Source organism: Megalopta genalis, chromosome 2 (genome assembly GCF_051020955.1).
Source record: "Megalopta genalis isolate 19385.01 chromosome 2, iyMegGena1_principal, whole genome shotgun sequence".
Lineage (NCBI taxonomy): Eukaryota > Metazoa > Arthropoda > Insecta > Hymenoptera > Halictidae > Megalopta > Megalopta genalis.
In genome coordinates, this window is record NC_135014.1 from 20,896,514 (window position 1) to 20,912,448 (window position 15,935).

Consider the following 15,935-nt stretch of genomic DNA (forward strand, 5'->3'; position numbering starts at 1 on the left):
ATTTATCAGAAACGAAATTCTCTCGCAATCCAGTCGGCGAGCCCGGTGAGGCACGGAGAAGTTTGTACCTGGAATAGGAGGTCGCGGAAATTACTGAAATGGACAAAAATTCCGGGAGTAAATATTCACGGAACGAAATCCACATCCGATTTCGATAATCTTCTAATGTGTCGCCAAGCATCGCTAGAATACAGATCATTGCGTATTCACAGCATATGCAAACATGTACAATACACAAAACTGTATATGTTTACGTTTGTCACAGGTTTTTAACCATTGCAAAATATTGTTTCCTCATTGTACCTTTTATACATTAAATTGGGTAGTTGCGATTTAAAATAGTGGAAAGCTTAAAAGAATTTAAAAACATTGATGTATTATTTTGTATGTTTTAAAATTATTAAAGTAATAAAGAACTTGTTATTTTGTTCTCCTATTTCTTGTAATCGATGCAGATAATTTTTATTTTGCACAAAAATCTGCAGCCTAGTTATCACACTCTAGTGAACCAATACCTTTAGATTTGGCCGTTTAACAAAGAGTTATTATCAAAAATACTTCATTCTAAATGGAAAGTGTAAAATTAAGCAGCTAAAAAATTAGCTTCAGGAACGTTTATATATCTGAATAAAAATTGGTCCAACTGCCACCATCCAAGAGTTGATTTACACACTTAATAAAACTGACGAGAATAAAATGCAACGTTTTGCAAAATTATCTTTTACTCTTTCGTACGAAATAAACTATTAAATAAAATTAACGACAACCACCAACTAAAATGATCAGAACACTACTCAGAAAATGGCTTACTTTTTCTGACTATCATTACAGAGATTACTGAGCGATTACATTTTCATAAGTTTGGTTCTATTTGCTCAAACAGATGAGCACGAGGGGTAAATAAATGGTGCGTGACGCGGTGATGTAGGGTCATCTGACTCCAGTAGAGGTGTCCCATTTTACAGGCCGCGTTAATTATAAATTCGACCCAAGTCTCCTGACTCCGTCGCGTTTCCAAGTAAACGGTCAGTCCGTCGCGATCTGCCCGCTGGTTCTCCCTACGCAATCGTCCTGGGAATCGTAGTGCAACGTCGATAAACTATTTATCAATTTCCTACTGTCATTCTACCGTCGAATCGCTGGATGTGTTAAAATCGATAGTGTCAAAACTGGCAGTGTCCATTTCCTAAAACATTTCTCAGGATTGTACCTGATTGTATTTGATCAAAGTCTAATTTCAGTGCTTACGTAAACCATTCCAGTGGGTACAGTGAACTCCAAAATTGTTGACACAATATATTATTATTTGTAGAATATATTGGCAATAATATATTATTGGCAGAATACATCTGAAAAAAAAAGAAAACGTCAATATAAGTGTGTCCACAAAAGTATTACCAATATTTTATCTTCTACATTCTGTTAGTTTATTAAATTTTATAAAAAAGTACTCAAACAAAATATGAATAAAAGCAAACATATACATTATAATTAGTTACAGACTTTTCAAAGAAATTGCAACAGCTAACTAACTGATTAATAGTAAAACTGGTAATATCCAAGTACTTGAATTTCCATTATATGTATACAGCAACTAAAATCACTTCCATATTTCAAATTGGTTCAGACCGGGTATAGTTAGTTTTGATATTATATTCCTGGAACTATTCTCCAAACAATATATGAAGTAAACTCTGCGGCCGCAACACGATACACAGATTCGGCCCGCCAACCTGTTAAACATTCAACGCAATTACATCGTTGGTAATTATGCAGCAAGGGTTAGCCGAGGATTTCAGTGGCCTTGAAGTAATTTGAAGGTCACTGTCCCGAGGAAGTTTCTGTGTGTTGTACAAGCATAAAGAATGTGCACTGGCACTCAACCCTTTGAAACACAACAGACAAATGGATTTCTTCCTTGAAATTAAATCACGCTCACAAATTAGTTTAGTACATTTTCTAGCTTCAACCCGTTGCTATACTATTTTCTTCACAGTTACAATCATTAGAACATCATTATCCTTAATCATTTCCTAAAAAAAGAAGATCATATTAATGACATTTCTACTTCTAATTTAATGCTTTAACGTTAACAATAGATGAATAAAATTGTATTTCTATTAATTACAGATGAATAAGATTTTATTTCAATTATAATCACAGTTGTATCAAATTTTATTTTAATTCAAAATAGATGAATACAATTTTAATACTATTAATTACAGATGAATACAATTTTATTTCGATTAATAACAAATGTATTCAATTTTATTTCACTTCAAAATAGATGAATAAAATTTTACTTCAATCAATAACAGATGGATCCGATTTTCTTTTAATTTAAAATAAATAAGTCAAATTTTATTTCAATTAGTAACAGATGAATAAAGTTTGATTTCAATTTAGAACAGATAAATAGTATTTATTATTAAGAATCTGACTACGCCATCATGGCACGACCTATTATAATAAAAGGAGACGAATATATAAAATATGAAAATATTTAAAGTGTTTTACTATGTTGTCCAACACAGTAACCGCTTGACATTCTTTGTACCTGATGTCGACTGGTTGTTCATGGTTGCCTTAATGAGAAATCGTGGTTTTTCTGTGGTTTATCCAAGCTAACGATCGAATCCCTATTATTACAGAACAAATCGCTGGCTGGCGACAGTTCGATCGCCGGCGTGGGAGGTGGTTGCAGAAATTCATCCTCGAATTCGTGGCTGAAAAGTCGAACGTCGCCCACGTCCAGAACTGGAAGCGGTTCGTCTACGGCGGACATGAACGTACAGCTCGGCAGCGCTGGCTCGCCCACGCTGCGACTCGCCAGCGTGAAGGTACGCACATGAATTCTAATTCCTCGTATTTCTACCGAATGGCGTTTTTAAGAATCGTCGCCGTGTTATTTCACGGCACTTAATAGTTAGAACTCTACGGTTCTCAGGCCGGGTTCTTAAATAGAGACGTCGTTATGCGATTTTTACGATGCTAGCTTTGAATCTTTATTAGAACTATTCTAACTCTGTCTGAACACTGTGTTTTATTCATCCGCATTTCATCACGTTCGTCGCTGATTAACTACAAAGATTATATAAAATTAGAAAAATCGATTTAGCAAGATAACGATTGAGAGATTTAAAATGAGGACATTCTGCATGACACTTGTGGGAATTTCTTCTTTCTTTTTATGATTTCATCTTCCCACTGTTCCGAATTACTGCTACTCATTTTTGTCATAAATGCATAAAATCCTTGGTCTAATTAAATCCTCTTGCGTTTCTTCTCTATTAGAAACAATCCATCAATGCAGGAATCGATTTTTAAGCTTAGGCAAATAACTCCATCACCTAAATATGGGAAATTCTAGACAAAGTGTTAAACGCTTTTCAGAAAATTCTCACTTATGTCTTACCAGACTTAGAAAATGTTTGTCTAAGATCTCTCAGAACACAAACAAAGAATTGCGTAGCAATTTACTTCCTGCTTCGTGCAGTTTAAAGGGATTCGTACTGGTGGTAGTAAAAAGCCCACGTAAACAAAACATCCAATCAGCAAAGTGGAGCTACTGGCACATCTGAAAAAAGAATCAGAAACAAAATTTTACAACATGACGACGTTAAAAATCGTACTAAACTTAAAAATGCGACATGAGCAAACAACTTCACAGAAATCGATATATTCAATCTAGAGGGTAGTAAAGGGGTGACACTTGCCAGACCAATTAGTAACTTGGAGATTTTGCCACCGACATTTCTGAAATAAAATTCAGTCAGGGTAGTTCTTGAATGCAGTAGAAGTCGTGCCCCATTTGGATGATGAGGGTAAATTTGATGGATCTTTCTGTTTGTGAATTTAGGCGCCTAATACGATTCCTGATTAAGCCACTGACACATCTGAAATAAAATTCGGTCAGGGTAGTTTTTGAATGAAGTAGAAGTAGTGGCCCATTTGGATGATGAGCGTGAATTTGATGGATCGTTCTGTTTGTGGATTTAGGCGCCTAATACGATACCTGGTTAAGCCACTGACACATCTGAAATAAAATTCGGTCAGGGTATTTTTTGAATGAAGTAGAAGTAGTGGCCCATTTGGATGATGAGCGTGAATTTGATGGATCTTTCTGTTTGTGAATTTAGGCGCCTAATACGATTCCTGATTAAGCCACTGACACATCTGAAATAAAATTCGGTCAGAGTAGTTTTTGAATGCAGTAGAAGTTGTGCTCCATTTGGATGATGAGCGTGAATTTGATGGATCTTTCTGTTTGTGGATTTAGGCGCCTAATACGATACCTGGTTAAGCCACTGACACATCTGAAATAAAATTCGGTCAGGGTATTTTTTGAATGAAGTAGAAGTAGTGGCCCATTTGGATGATGAGCGTGAATTTGATGGATCTTTCTGTTTATGGATTTAGACGCCTAATACGATTCCTGGTCTACGACCGGCGCACAACTTCACGAACGTTCTCGGGCCCATAACGAACGAGGACGAGCCAAAGAGTATCTCTCAGCAAAGTACACCGAGCAGCGACGAGAGCAACTCACCGACACAACTTAACTCGTATAAGAGGCTAACGGACAAGCCGGCTCGGATAAAGCAGTTGGCGATGGGTTGGACAGGTGGACGTGACGTTCATGGATTGAACGGTGAGGATGACAGCTGCCCCCTCGTCAGTGGTAGTAGCACGCCGACGAGCCCCTCGAACAGGCCGCATTCTGGGGGTTACATAAACGAGGCTATCATCGACTCGGAGGGCACCAGGCCGAACTACAACAAAATACCCCCCTCCGAGAGCCTCGACAACACTATTAATGCATCCATTACCGCGAAGAATTTCAACATCGAGAACAACAGGTAACTTGATCATCCCTCGCTAGTTAGCCCATGTCCTCCTGCTCCTCGTCATCCACGTCGATTTGACGCAATATCCACTGATACCGAATAAATCATGTGTTCTGCTCATTGGTCCATCAGTTCTGAAGGATCTGGAAAAGATTTGATATCGTCAAAGTGTTTAGATTGAAAAAATTATTAGAAGTGAAGCAATTGTACGAGTCACAAGACTTAATTTCATATGCACAAAATGCACTTTGTCGTATGAAATGGAAATATTACAAGCACTTTGTTATATGAAATGGAAATACTACAAGTCAGAAAAATTGTTTTAGATTTACAGTTAAAATTGCTCCAAGTACAAAGTGTTAACAATTATGTCAATATATTTGGAAGTAATATATCGAGTTCTAATAAAGGAAACGATGTTCTAGAATGTACAAGTTGTATTCACAAATTTTTGGGTCCCGATAATATTGCTAGTTTTTGAGTGACAGTTGTTCGCAAACTATACTGGGTCTGAGTGACCCAGTCATACATTTCCCATAGGAACTGTGACAGCGATAGGTTAAGCTTGTGTTGTTGCATCCTGGGTTTTCATTCTAAAGGAGAAAATTTACAAAGTTAATTGTTTGGACTTCTACTATATTGAAGGTGACTGTTAGATATTAAATTGTTATTTAATTAATTATTTGATATGATTAAAATTGTTATAATTACTAGTTATACGGTAAAGCTGATCAGTCCTGGAAAATTTCATGATCTCTAGAATCTAATTTTGATATTATTTACCTTTATAACAAAAATAAATTTCATGTTTAAAACATTTCAGAGGAGAATGAAATATCTGGAATGTAGAAATTGTGTTCTAATTTTTTATGAGATCTATATAGTAGGTTTGATTAATTCTCAATTTTTATACAATTTTTTGGAGGGGGTATAACAATTAATTTTTATCTCAGCAGGATTTCGAATACAAAAATTTCATAGTAGTACAAAAGCAAAAACATTAGAGAAAAAAACATTTTGGAAGGTAATGTATTATTATTTCTGTTCATGATAGACATTGAAGAATCGTTAACTCTTATTTCTCAGGAAAAACCATCCAAAAATAAATGATGCGCATCGTTGTTTTTTAGTCGTAAAGAGATGGTCGTAGACTGAAAAAATGTAATTATTGAATCTACAGGATAGGACACAATTCTCCAAGTTCGGGGACGGAGACAGAATTTAAATCAAAAAGAAGATCTCAGATTAGTACCTCGAGCAGTTCGGTACCTGCTGACGGAAGTACACATGGATCGACACCAACACCACCACCTTTGCCAGAGAGAACAGACAGCCTGAACAATCGCAGCGAGGAAGCCGAACTGCGTAAAGCCCCGTGGTTCCAAGCTGGAATACCAAGGTTCGTATTATTTCAATTTTCGAAAACTTATGCCACATTATTATATTTATATTTATTATACCTCGTTTTGCACTGCAATAGTTACGATCCAATCGAGATGATCCTCCTCACAACAAGCAATTTAAATCATTCATAACAGCATCCGATACATTGCGGATCTTCAAAATATAAATTTTAAACGTAAATTGTAAAAAGCAGGAATCAGATAAGAATATTGTGAACATACTTTCCATCATTGTCATAAAATACTAGTCCATGGATAGTACCACAACAATATACTTAAGTAACATATTTAATGTATCTTATTAATTTGTAAGATTTATGTAAATAATTTACCTCTGTAAAAGGTGAAACTTTTTTGCATTCTGAAACAATTTGTTTCTATAGAAAGTTCATGAAACAGATTCTAATATGCCTGTTCCACGAGAATACTTTTTCAAAAGCCTTCCCAAGGCAACATTTCTTTTCAGAAAAATTCTGCAGATATATATATATATATATATATATATATATATTATTAAGATGGAAGATAATTATTTATATAATCTATAAATGTATATATGTATAATGTACAAATATACGTTAATACTAGAACTATCGAATCAAATGAATAAACATTTATTAAAATAATTAAACTGATATTAAATGAATATTTGAATTTGTTAAAATGGCTTTCTTCCGCAAAAAAATAAAAAATACAAAATATAATATAAAAATATATATAAAAATAATAATATATATTATAATAATAATAATAATATATATATAAAAATACCTCCATGCCAAATTTTGCGATACTCTTTCATTGCAATAGAAATCGCACGAATCTCGTCATTGTTCTGAAAAAATACACATTAGACGCGTTTAGGACACGATACGATCAGCTGACGGAGCATCGATCTCCCATAAAATTTATATTTCGTCTGTCCTCGTTCAGTGGGACTGTCTATGAACGATTCGCAGTCCAACGATCGCGATAACAATTTTTATCGAATATTATCTGGCAGCGTTAGTAGATGTGCGAACGATGCACAGTTTAGTGGGCCGATCTCTCGATTACTGTCGGCGATTTATTCGCGTCCTAACGGCGCCGCGGTCATTTATGATTTCAGGGAAATAACGCTGGAAGTGTTGAGCCAAGAACCGGAAGGAGCGTTCATGGTGCGCGAGAGCACCAGTAAACCCGGATGTTATGCCCTTTCGCTTCGAGTGCCGCGCGAATTCCAGCCAAGCGGAATAGCCCATTATCTTATAAAGCGTACGAACAAAGGCTACAAAATCAAGGTAAATCCCCTTTCAAGTATTCGCCCCCGGCGAGGCCTTCCTTACAAAACTCTTTAAACGCTTGTAAACCGGCTGCCCTAGAGACTCTGATAATTAACACTTTCACTCTAACGGGGTAAACTCACTTTTCTACGCAAAAATAGCTCTGTTGTCGACGTGGCAGCTGGAATATATATTAGGTTGTTGTAAATTGATTTCGTAAAGAAATACTTATTGTTTACAGTTATATTTATTTTCTAATCTACATAGAGTTCTATGGATGTTAGAAAAGTTTAAGGAAACGATGTAGAAAAGCTTGATTTACAATTGGGTGAGTTTGATGTGTTAGAATATGAATTTCATTGGAGCAAAACTATCATTTTGATCTGCAAAAATTTCAATTCGATTCATAGAAATCCGGTATGTGCAATCAATTTCGAAAAATATGATTTACAAAGAAGTACGTCAGATTTATAAAAAGACGAGTCTGATTTGCAAATATGCAAAAATGCGAATTCGGTATGAAGAAACGCGAATTTGACTTGTAAAACTACGAATTGAATTTACAAAAATGTGTACACAATTTTACAAAGATACGAATTCGTTTTGCGCGCATGTGAATTTGATTTGCAGAAATACGAATATGATTTGCAGAAATGCGAATTTGATTTGCAAAAGTGTGAATTTGCTTTGCAAATATATGAATTCGTTCTACAGAAACGCGCATACAATTTACAAAATTTCGTGCACGATTTGCAAAAGTTGCGAATTTGATTTGCAAAAATGTGAATTCGATTTGCAGTAATTCGGTTTGTAGAAGAGTGAATTTATAATGAAAACCTCTATCTTCAACACAAATATTATCACAAAAATATTATCCACATGGAATGCACGACTGATTACAACAATATATTAAAATTCGATCAAATCCTTCTACTGGGCGTACAGTAGACAGAATAAGTGACACAGAAAGAATTAGAATAGTAATGGACTATTTGTCGACTAAACAAGTTGGCGTCAATATCGCCATGTGTCGTACGTATTCGAATCTCACGACGTATTACTAGAGCAATGCAATTCCGGGCGAAAAGAGAGGGGAGAGTTTTGATTTCCCTACGGTACATCCAGCGAAACTCATTTATACTGGTTTCAGAGATTATCAAAGTCCGCGGACCCATTGAATTTATCCGGCAAGGGAAGTTCGATCATTTAAATACACGTGCCCAAACAGCAAAATGCACAACCGTGATAACTTTATGCTCGCACGGTGTATCTCCCATTATCATGTTTCAGAACTGAAAGCTACGGTTGTGGCTCCCTACTAATTAACATTCGCGTACAAAGCGATTCTGTTGAAAACTTCCTCTTTTCATATCACTCATGATACCTACTACTATTTTCTGTGTACATTAAAGGGAAAATTATTATTAACTTCCTGATCTCCTGTTATTCGATCAAAGATTTATTATAATTTTCTGCATACATTAAGGCTCGTTCCATTAACAAATTTGCCTTATATGTTCATCTACCTCTTTGTAATAATAATAATAATAATAATAATAATATCTTTATTGCAGTCCATGAAATTTTAATTTATTTACAATTCTATTATATATTTATTTATCTCATTTCACACATTTTTTCTCTTTCATTCTCTTTTTCTCATTTTCTCCATTATTTGATATGCTCCTTCTTTAGTTCCTGTTTGCACATAAATCTCTATATATTTTCCTTCGTTTCTCTATTGTCTTTTCATTGCACGTTTATTCTTCTTTTCTTCCTTTCTCTTTCCAACTTTTGAAGCCACTTCTGAAATAAAACTATTGATAATTTTAATAACAGTAATCATCCCCCTTATTACTAAATTGCACTTTATCTTTCTTCCTTCCTCCTTTCTCTTCTTTTCAAAATTTTTTAACACTTTTTAATAGTGATAGCAGTATAGTCGTATATTCGAAAAACAATATTTGAAAAGTTACTTAAACAAGAATGTAGTATCATATAAAGCAGAAAATAAAATCAATAATCATTTCATTCGATAGCAAAATAATGAAGTAATTTAGAAAAGAAAGTCATTTTACATACAATTACTTTAAAACCTGTTAGAAAATTAATAAATAATTTTTTAGCTAAGTACTACTATGATTCTATCTAGTCTACAAGTTTCCTATTCTGTTCAATTTAATTTAATCTAATTTAATTTAAAGCATCAATTCTATCAAAAGTACAGCTTTCATTACAATTCTAAATTAATTTTTTTTTCTTTATTTAACTTATAATCTAATTTAAACAAGCTTCCTATTATTTACATTAAATCAACAAGAATTTGTAGCAAAATGTTTGTAAATTACCACGAACTGTATTGAGACAAAGGCAAAAGAAATTGTGTAAGATGTATTTCTAAGACATATTTAAATAAGCGAACAAAATATTCAGATTCAAATAAAAAAACATTACGTTGGTTCAGATTTAGATGACATATAAGATATAATTAAATTAACAAGGAAGATGTCCGGATAAAACTAAAGCAAATTATGCCTGTTCAAAAGAAGATCATTTACGATTCGAAAAGCGGTCGATGAGCATTCTATTTGTTCGCGATCACAATCACAATCGCAATCGCAGTCGGATCGTCGGCGCCGTTGTCTCCGTTAAAAGACAGGGCTCACGCATAATTAACATTGGGCGCAAGTATTAATTACACTGTGTATCCTTTTTTCTCGTCTCTTGTTGCAGGGCTTCACAAAGGAGTTCACGACACTGACTGCCCTAATTACTCACCACTCGGTGATGCCAGAATTACTGCCGTGCCCATTGTCATTAAGCCGGTACAACCCCAGCTTCGTGAAAAGCGATTCGAACAAAGATTTCGCGGACATCGATTCGGATCCCGATTACAATACCCTCGCCGACTTCCGCAAGATGATGGCCGACTTGAACGTTTAGAATGAACCGGAGAATCGAGCCGATCCGACCGGTGTTTCATTCCTTGCGAAACCTCTCGTTCTTCGCGGTTTCATGCGACCGAGGCGAATTCATTCCGAGATAACAGACTGAATTGCGCTTTAAATTGAAAACAAAAGAAATAGAAGAAATATACGAACGTGCACACGATTGCACGAGGAACAATGAGAGATCACAAGACCGTGATCCCGTCTTGGATACCGCGCCGTTTTGTGTCCGAGCATACTTATCAAGGAACAAAGGAATTTCTTGATCGAAGATGAGAAACGACACGCGACCGAGAAACGTTCTACGGTAGTGCCCGCTGAATGGACGCTGTTTACCACGCTGCGCGTTCCAACGCATTATTTAATGACTCTGAGCTTCGTTTCTATCCTATGTTTGATATTGTTTGATATTTGAATTTGAGAAGGTAATAGAAAATATATAGTGGACAGTTTGTTGAGGACAAAATATTTGGAATTGGCAATTGTCAGTGTTCAGTATTCATGACGGAAACTTAATTTTAAAATAAAAAGTAGCATTACTTTTAATTATCAAATTTAATTCTTATTTAAAGACAGCATTGTCTAACAACGCTACCTTAAAGCTGGGTATCTTTTAATGAAAAATATATTGGAAGTAGCAATTGAAATACATTTATTTGAATTGAAGTTTCACTAAACTGAATTTCGATTTCAAATAAATTGACATGTAATTAAAGTCGATTTCAAATGAATTGACATGCAATTAAACTCGATTTCAAATGAAATGACATGTAATTAAACACGATTTCAAATGAATTGACATGTAATTAAACTCGATTTCAAATGTGAATTGAAATATCATTAAACTCGATTTCAAATTAATTGAAATATCTGGAAACACGATTTCAAATTAATTGAAATATCATTAAACACGATTTCAAGTTAATTGAAATGTAATTAAACTCGATTTCGACGCTATTGACATTTAATTAATCGCCCGTTTCATTTAAGCAAGATATTTAAATTCGCGAGCTTGGGAACTTGACCGTTTCTTCTAAATTAAATCTCAAGTAAAAATTTATGAGAATATTGGTCACGAAACTGCGCCGAATTTGTGACTATTAAGCGGGCACTGCTGTATTTTCTCTTAAGTGACACACGAGAGTATATAAGATAAAAAATTTAACGATCGCTACTATTAACGGTAGCGACAGCGAATTAAAAATCGATCATAATCGAATCATAATCTTTTCCAAAGAAAACCGTACTCCATCTAATAGAAAAAATTTTTCAGTTTTATTATATTTCGAATCTACAACATAAACAAAGTTTTCTATTACCATCAAACAAAAATAATTCCTGTTTTCATTATTCAATACTAGAATGCTAATTTCATACACATTGATAATACAAATATGACTGGACTCATTCAAGAACTGAACGCACTAAAAATATTCAGAAACATTATAACATTAGTTTTATCCTGTTCATACTGTTTAAAGAAGAAATATAGTTCCATTCAACTTCCGTTTTTCACGACGAGACTACATTTTATACAAAACTGTAAAAGCATTAGAAGAATGTAGGAATTTTATCAAATCGTGTTCGACTTATTAAACTTGTTACAAGTAGCTTACTTTTGCGCAAAACAAGATTTTTCGTTATTTCTAACTGACGTGGCCATGTTCTTATATTCTTTTGATGTTTCATTATCATGATTCTGATTCTTGCAATCAATTTGGAGATCCACAGTCTACCTACAACTCGGAAAATTTCCATTTTATATTGTAGAATTTTAGTATTATAACAAAGCCCGAGAACCTGTATAATGAACGTCGAAAATGATCCCGAAAATAACAGCATACTTTTTGAACAATTAAACCCTTCAGTCACGCTTTCCACGCTCGAGGAATGATTGCTTGAGACGACTACGATATTACCAGCACCATCGAAATCAAGAATGCAGATCAACGTTTCGGTAATTGTCGACGTGTGAAGGTCACGGGACGCCAGCTCTGCGGAATCAAATGATCGAACAATCGACTAGTTTGCTGTAGTTTTTTCTGCGAGACGAATCGTTAACGTAAGAACGAGATGAGTATATATTTTGTAATGTTATTGCGACTGTCTTCGGTGTAGATTTCGTTTCGAACCGACCGGTGAGAAATTGATTGGCGTTACAGAGCATGATCGAATCTCGTTTCGAAACGAAGTTTTCGTCGGTAGCGTAACCGGCGATCGTAATCGAGAAATGAAATCTTGAAAGTCTGCCGGCAAAGTGTTGCCGATCAAGAGTAGCGTATTGAATCGATACACGATTTTTAATTAGACGCATACGTCGGCGATTAGGTGTGATTTTCGATCGATCGAAGAGAGACAGAATGAAAGAGAGAGAGAGAACGGTTCCCGGGATTCATTAACGTTTCACGCGACTATAACAGCGTGTTCGGAAAAAAAATTGATGTACATGTGTTTATATGTATATAAATTATAATTATTGTTCTACCATACTACTTATATTTAATTGAGAGAACTCGGCGGCTGCGTTGCTGAGAGCTGTATCCTTGAAACACTGGCGCATAGTGCTCGGAAACCGCAGAAACGGAAAATTTAATACCGACAGAAAATATATTATTTATTGTTAGCAGAACGATTTCACAGTTTTTCCGCAATGATTTTAATTCGCAATTAAATTCTGAGTATATCATATCTTCAACGCCTTTCAATTGCAATTATAATTCTAAGCGAATTAGGGTATAATTGTTGGGATTCTACTATACCTGTAATTAGACTGCAGATCTTCGCGCAAATTCTCATTTTTGTACGTTATATTTCAAATATCAGAATTAAATAAAAAAAGTTCAGTAAAAAGAAAATAAAAATGCTTTCAGACTTCGTCGATTCAAACGTTTTCTTGCATTTCTAAAATCTACACATGCCATGAGCATATAAAGATCCGCAATCTAACTACAACTATGTACATTGTCGATTTTTATGCAAAATAAAAATTGTCTGAGTAGAACGCAATGCAGTATTTTTAAATTTTACAAATGTTTTTAATGTACTAGATTTTTGATTTACTAATAATACATAAATTCATCAAATCCGCGACGTAATTGTAACATATTTTTGTTTATTAATTACACGGAGTGAAAACAATAACTTCTTTGTAATTGAATTAGTCGACTTGAACAGTTATGAGAAGTTAGAAGGATTAATTTACTAAGTGATGTGCGCGAGAGAAATCGTGGAAAAATTACAATTGATTGAAATTGCGGAAACGATACTGAGAAGAGTTCGTGTGTGCCATTTACTGGGTTTTAATTCCTGAAAATAACTTTCAAAGTTTTCGAGGAATATTCTATTATAGTATAATTCACATTGGATCAAGTAAAGTATACAATAAGTATACAGTAACTATGCAATAAGAGTGACTATAATGTGATATAGTATAACTCTTCATTGAGTGGATGCATTTATTTTCAAAATGAACTTCGTTCTGTTCGGTAGCATTTGAAAATTCTGTTCTTGCTTTTCCAAACACGAATTGAATACCTTAAGTTATTTAAGAGTTCCTTTTGTTACGAAAATGGCCACCTCTAACAATTTATTTTATATTTAAAAAAAAATGAACACTGCCAGCAATTTTCGTTGAATTTAATCGAGTAATTCAAGTAACAGATCCTACCAAAAATATTCGTAAATCAAAGTCTCGTTCTCGAAATGAAAAACCACATTTGAATTCTTACCTATCCGGCTATTGAAATAAATTTCGAACCGAACCGAAGACTCGACAATTTTTTGAAAAAGAAAGATGCGCAGAATTATAAAAGAATTACAATCAGCAACGATCATTTCTAAATCATTCCGACATCAAAATCTGTTGCCACAGTTTCACGAATGTTGGAAATAAAAATATGATGGTCGTTGAACAAGATGATGTGAGATTATAGTTCGCGTTTCCACGGTCCAAGAGCACTATGCGACGAGACGAAGCGTAGATTTCCGTGGAATATCAAAGCCGACAGAGAGAATAACTTCGAAGTGGTAATTTAATCGGTCGACTAACCTAGTCTTGTACAGAATTCGCGTACGCATAGTGAATATTAAGGGGGAAAACATAAGGAAAGATAACCGTGTGCGTGTAACAGCCGATATCGTCTAGCAAAACGAAGGAACGTATGCTGCTTTTTTGTATATCGAGGAACGTAGGAACGTGTTTCAAAGAAGAATATACATACTTCGCGCGACTGCTACTTCTCGATTTCCTATTTTATTTCTTCGAATGCACGGGAGACTAAACGAAAACGAAAGACAGCAACAACAAGAACAAATCGAACAATTTACTTAAACGCAACTGCCAACCCCTCCACCGAACGATACGAACGTATTGGATCAGATTATAAGAACGTCAATTTATCCTATAGGAAGCAATACGTGGGAGAGACAAGACGAGATAACTGGTAAATTATGAAATAGTATTTTAATAAGAAGCCCACGTGTGAAACGTGAGGTGTCGAATTCACTGGAACACACCTGTCATGCTACGATTTATTGTATACAGTTCACCGCAAATAGTATTCGATCACATTAATTGGTAAACGAATTTCGCCGAGAATTTCGCAGATAATATGTTGATCGATGAAAAAGTAAATCGAAGTCTATTTTTGAGGAACGCTGTTCAATCGATTCAATCGAAAATAGAGTTCGATCGATTCTTTTCATTTGTGAAGCGAAGATTCTACGCGAAATTCGGTGCTTAAGGTGGCTGAATATTTTTGTAACAACTGTGAAAGGATTAAAAACAAAAAAAAAAGAAACAAAATGGTAAACTTGTTTGGTTTATGGCGACCGACTCGACGGGAAACGCATAGCAGCTATAATGCGGACTTCAAAAGTAATGCGCGTGGAAGAGGTGCAAACAACAAATCGCTTATCATTACCTTCGAAAAAAAACATAAAACTGCAAAGAAAAAGAGTTCAGCATGATTTAGCTAGTTTATGAGGATTCATTGTGCTTGGATGATCGAGAGCACGGTACAGAGAGGAAGTGTCTTTGTATCGCCAAATTAATTAACGTCTGCTAAGGTAAATACGCAAAGAAAACGAATGAGAAATTAATTAATCGTCGTAATCTACGCTAAGCGAGACATTAATCACTGCTTGAAGTTTGTAACGGTTTACGAATCATTATAGCGATGCGTTGTATAATTTTAATAAAATTATTTATTACAATAAACGATAAATAAAATAATATAATTTAGTCTACGAGCCCACGTTATTGTCGATTATCCCATTCACCCTTTAAAATTATTATTGTTCTTATTGAACGCTATATTATTAAAATTCGATAGATATAATACTGATTATAATACTGGATATAATACTAAAAAAGCTGAAGAATGTTTAAAGAATTAATAGTAAAACTGAAGTTTCATAATATAAATTGAATATAACATATTATTAAATTACTAGTAAAGTCGAATTTCAGGTAGT

The 15,935-nt window shown here is 34.6% G+C and overlaps 1 protein-coding gene and 2 long non-coding RNA genes across 7 annotated transcripts in view; 1 reads left to right on the forward strand and 2 right to left on the reverse strand.

Moving 5' to 3' along the window:
* Nucleotides 1-15,710, forward strand: part of LOC117220516 (EGFR adapter protein) — a 383,013-nt gene extending 367,303 nt beyond the window's left edge. For all 4 annotated transcript variants that reach the window (XM_076518718.1, XM_033470533.2, XM_076518719.1 and 1 more), the window contains 5 exons: nucleotides 2,652-2,840; nucleotides 4,420-4,859; nucleotides 6,028-6,246; nucleotides 7,359-7,530; nucleotides 10,246-15,710. In XM_076518718.1, the coding sequence (XP_076374833.1) occupies nucleotides 2,652-2,840; nucleotides 4,420-4,859; nucleotides 6,028-6,246; nucleotides 7,359-7,530; nucleotides 10,246-10,455 (1,230 nt within the window). In that variant the 3' untranslated portion in view covers nucleotides 10,456-15,710. The remainder of the gene's footprint in view (nucleotides 1-2,651; nucleotides 2,841-4,419; nucleotides 4,860-6,027; nucleotides 6,247-7,358; nucleotides 7,531-10,245) is intronic.
* LOC117220518 (uncharacterized) lies at nucleotides 705-2,673 on the reverse strand. 2 transcript variants are annotated; one of them, XR_013032690.1, is made up of 4 exons: nucleotides 2,558-2,673; nucleotides 1,567-2,033; nucleotides 1,249-1,349; nucleotides 705-1,186 (listed from the first exon to the last, which is right to left on the reverse strand). It is a non-coding gene; the product is annotated as an uncharacterized LOC117220518 (long non-coding RNA). The 2 variants fall into 2 exon arrangements; XR_013032689.1 differs by having other exon boundaries at nucleotides 705-1,349.
* On the reverse strand, nucleotides 8,951-10,432 carry LOC143258809 (uncharacterized). Its single transcript, XR_013032688.1, has 2 exons — nucleotides 10,291-10,432; nucleotides 8,951-9,318 (listed from the first exon to the last, which is right to left on the reverse strand). It is a non-coding gene; the product is annotated as an uncharacterized LOC143258809 (long non-coding RNA).
* Nucleotides 15,711-15,935: the final 225 nt, after the last annotated feature.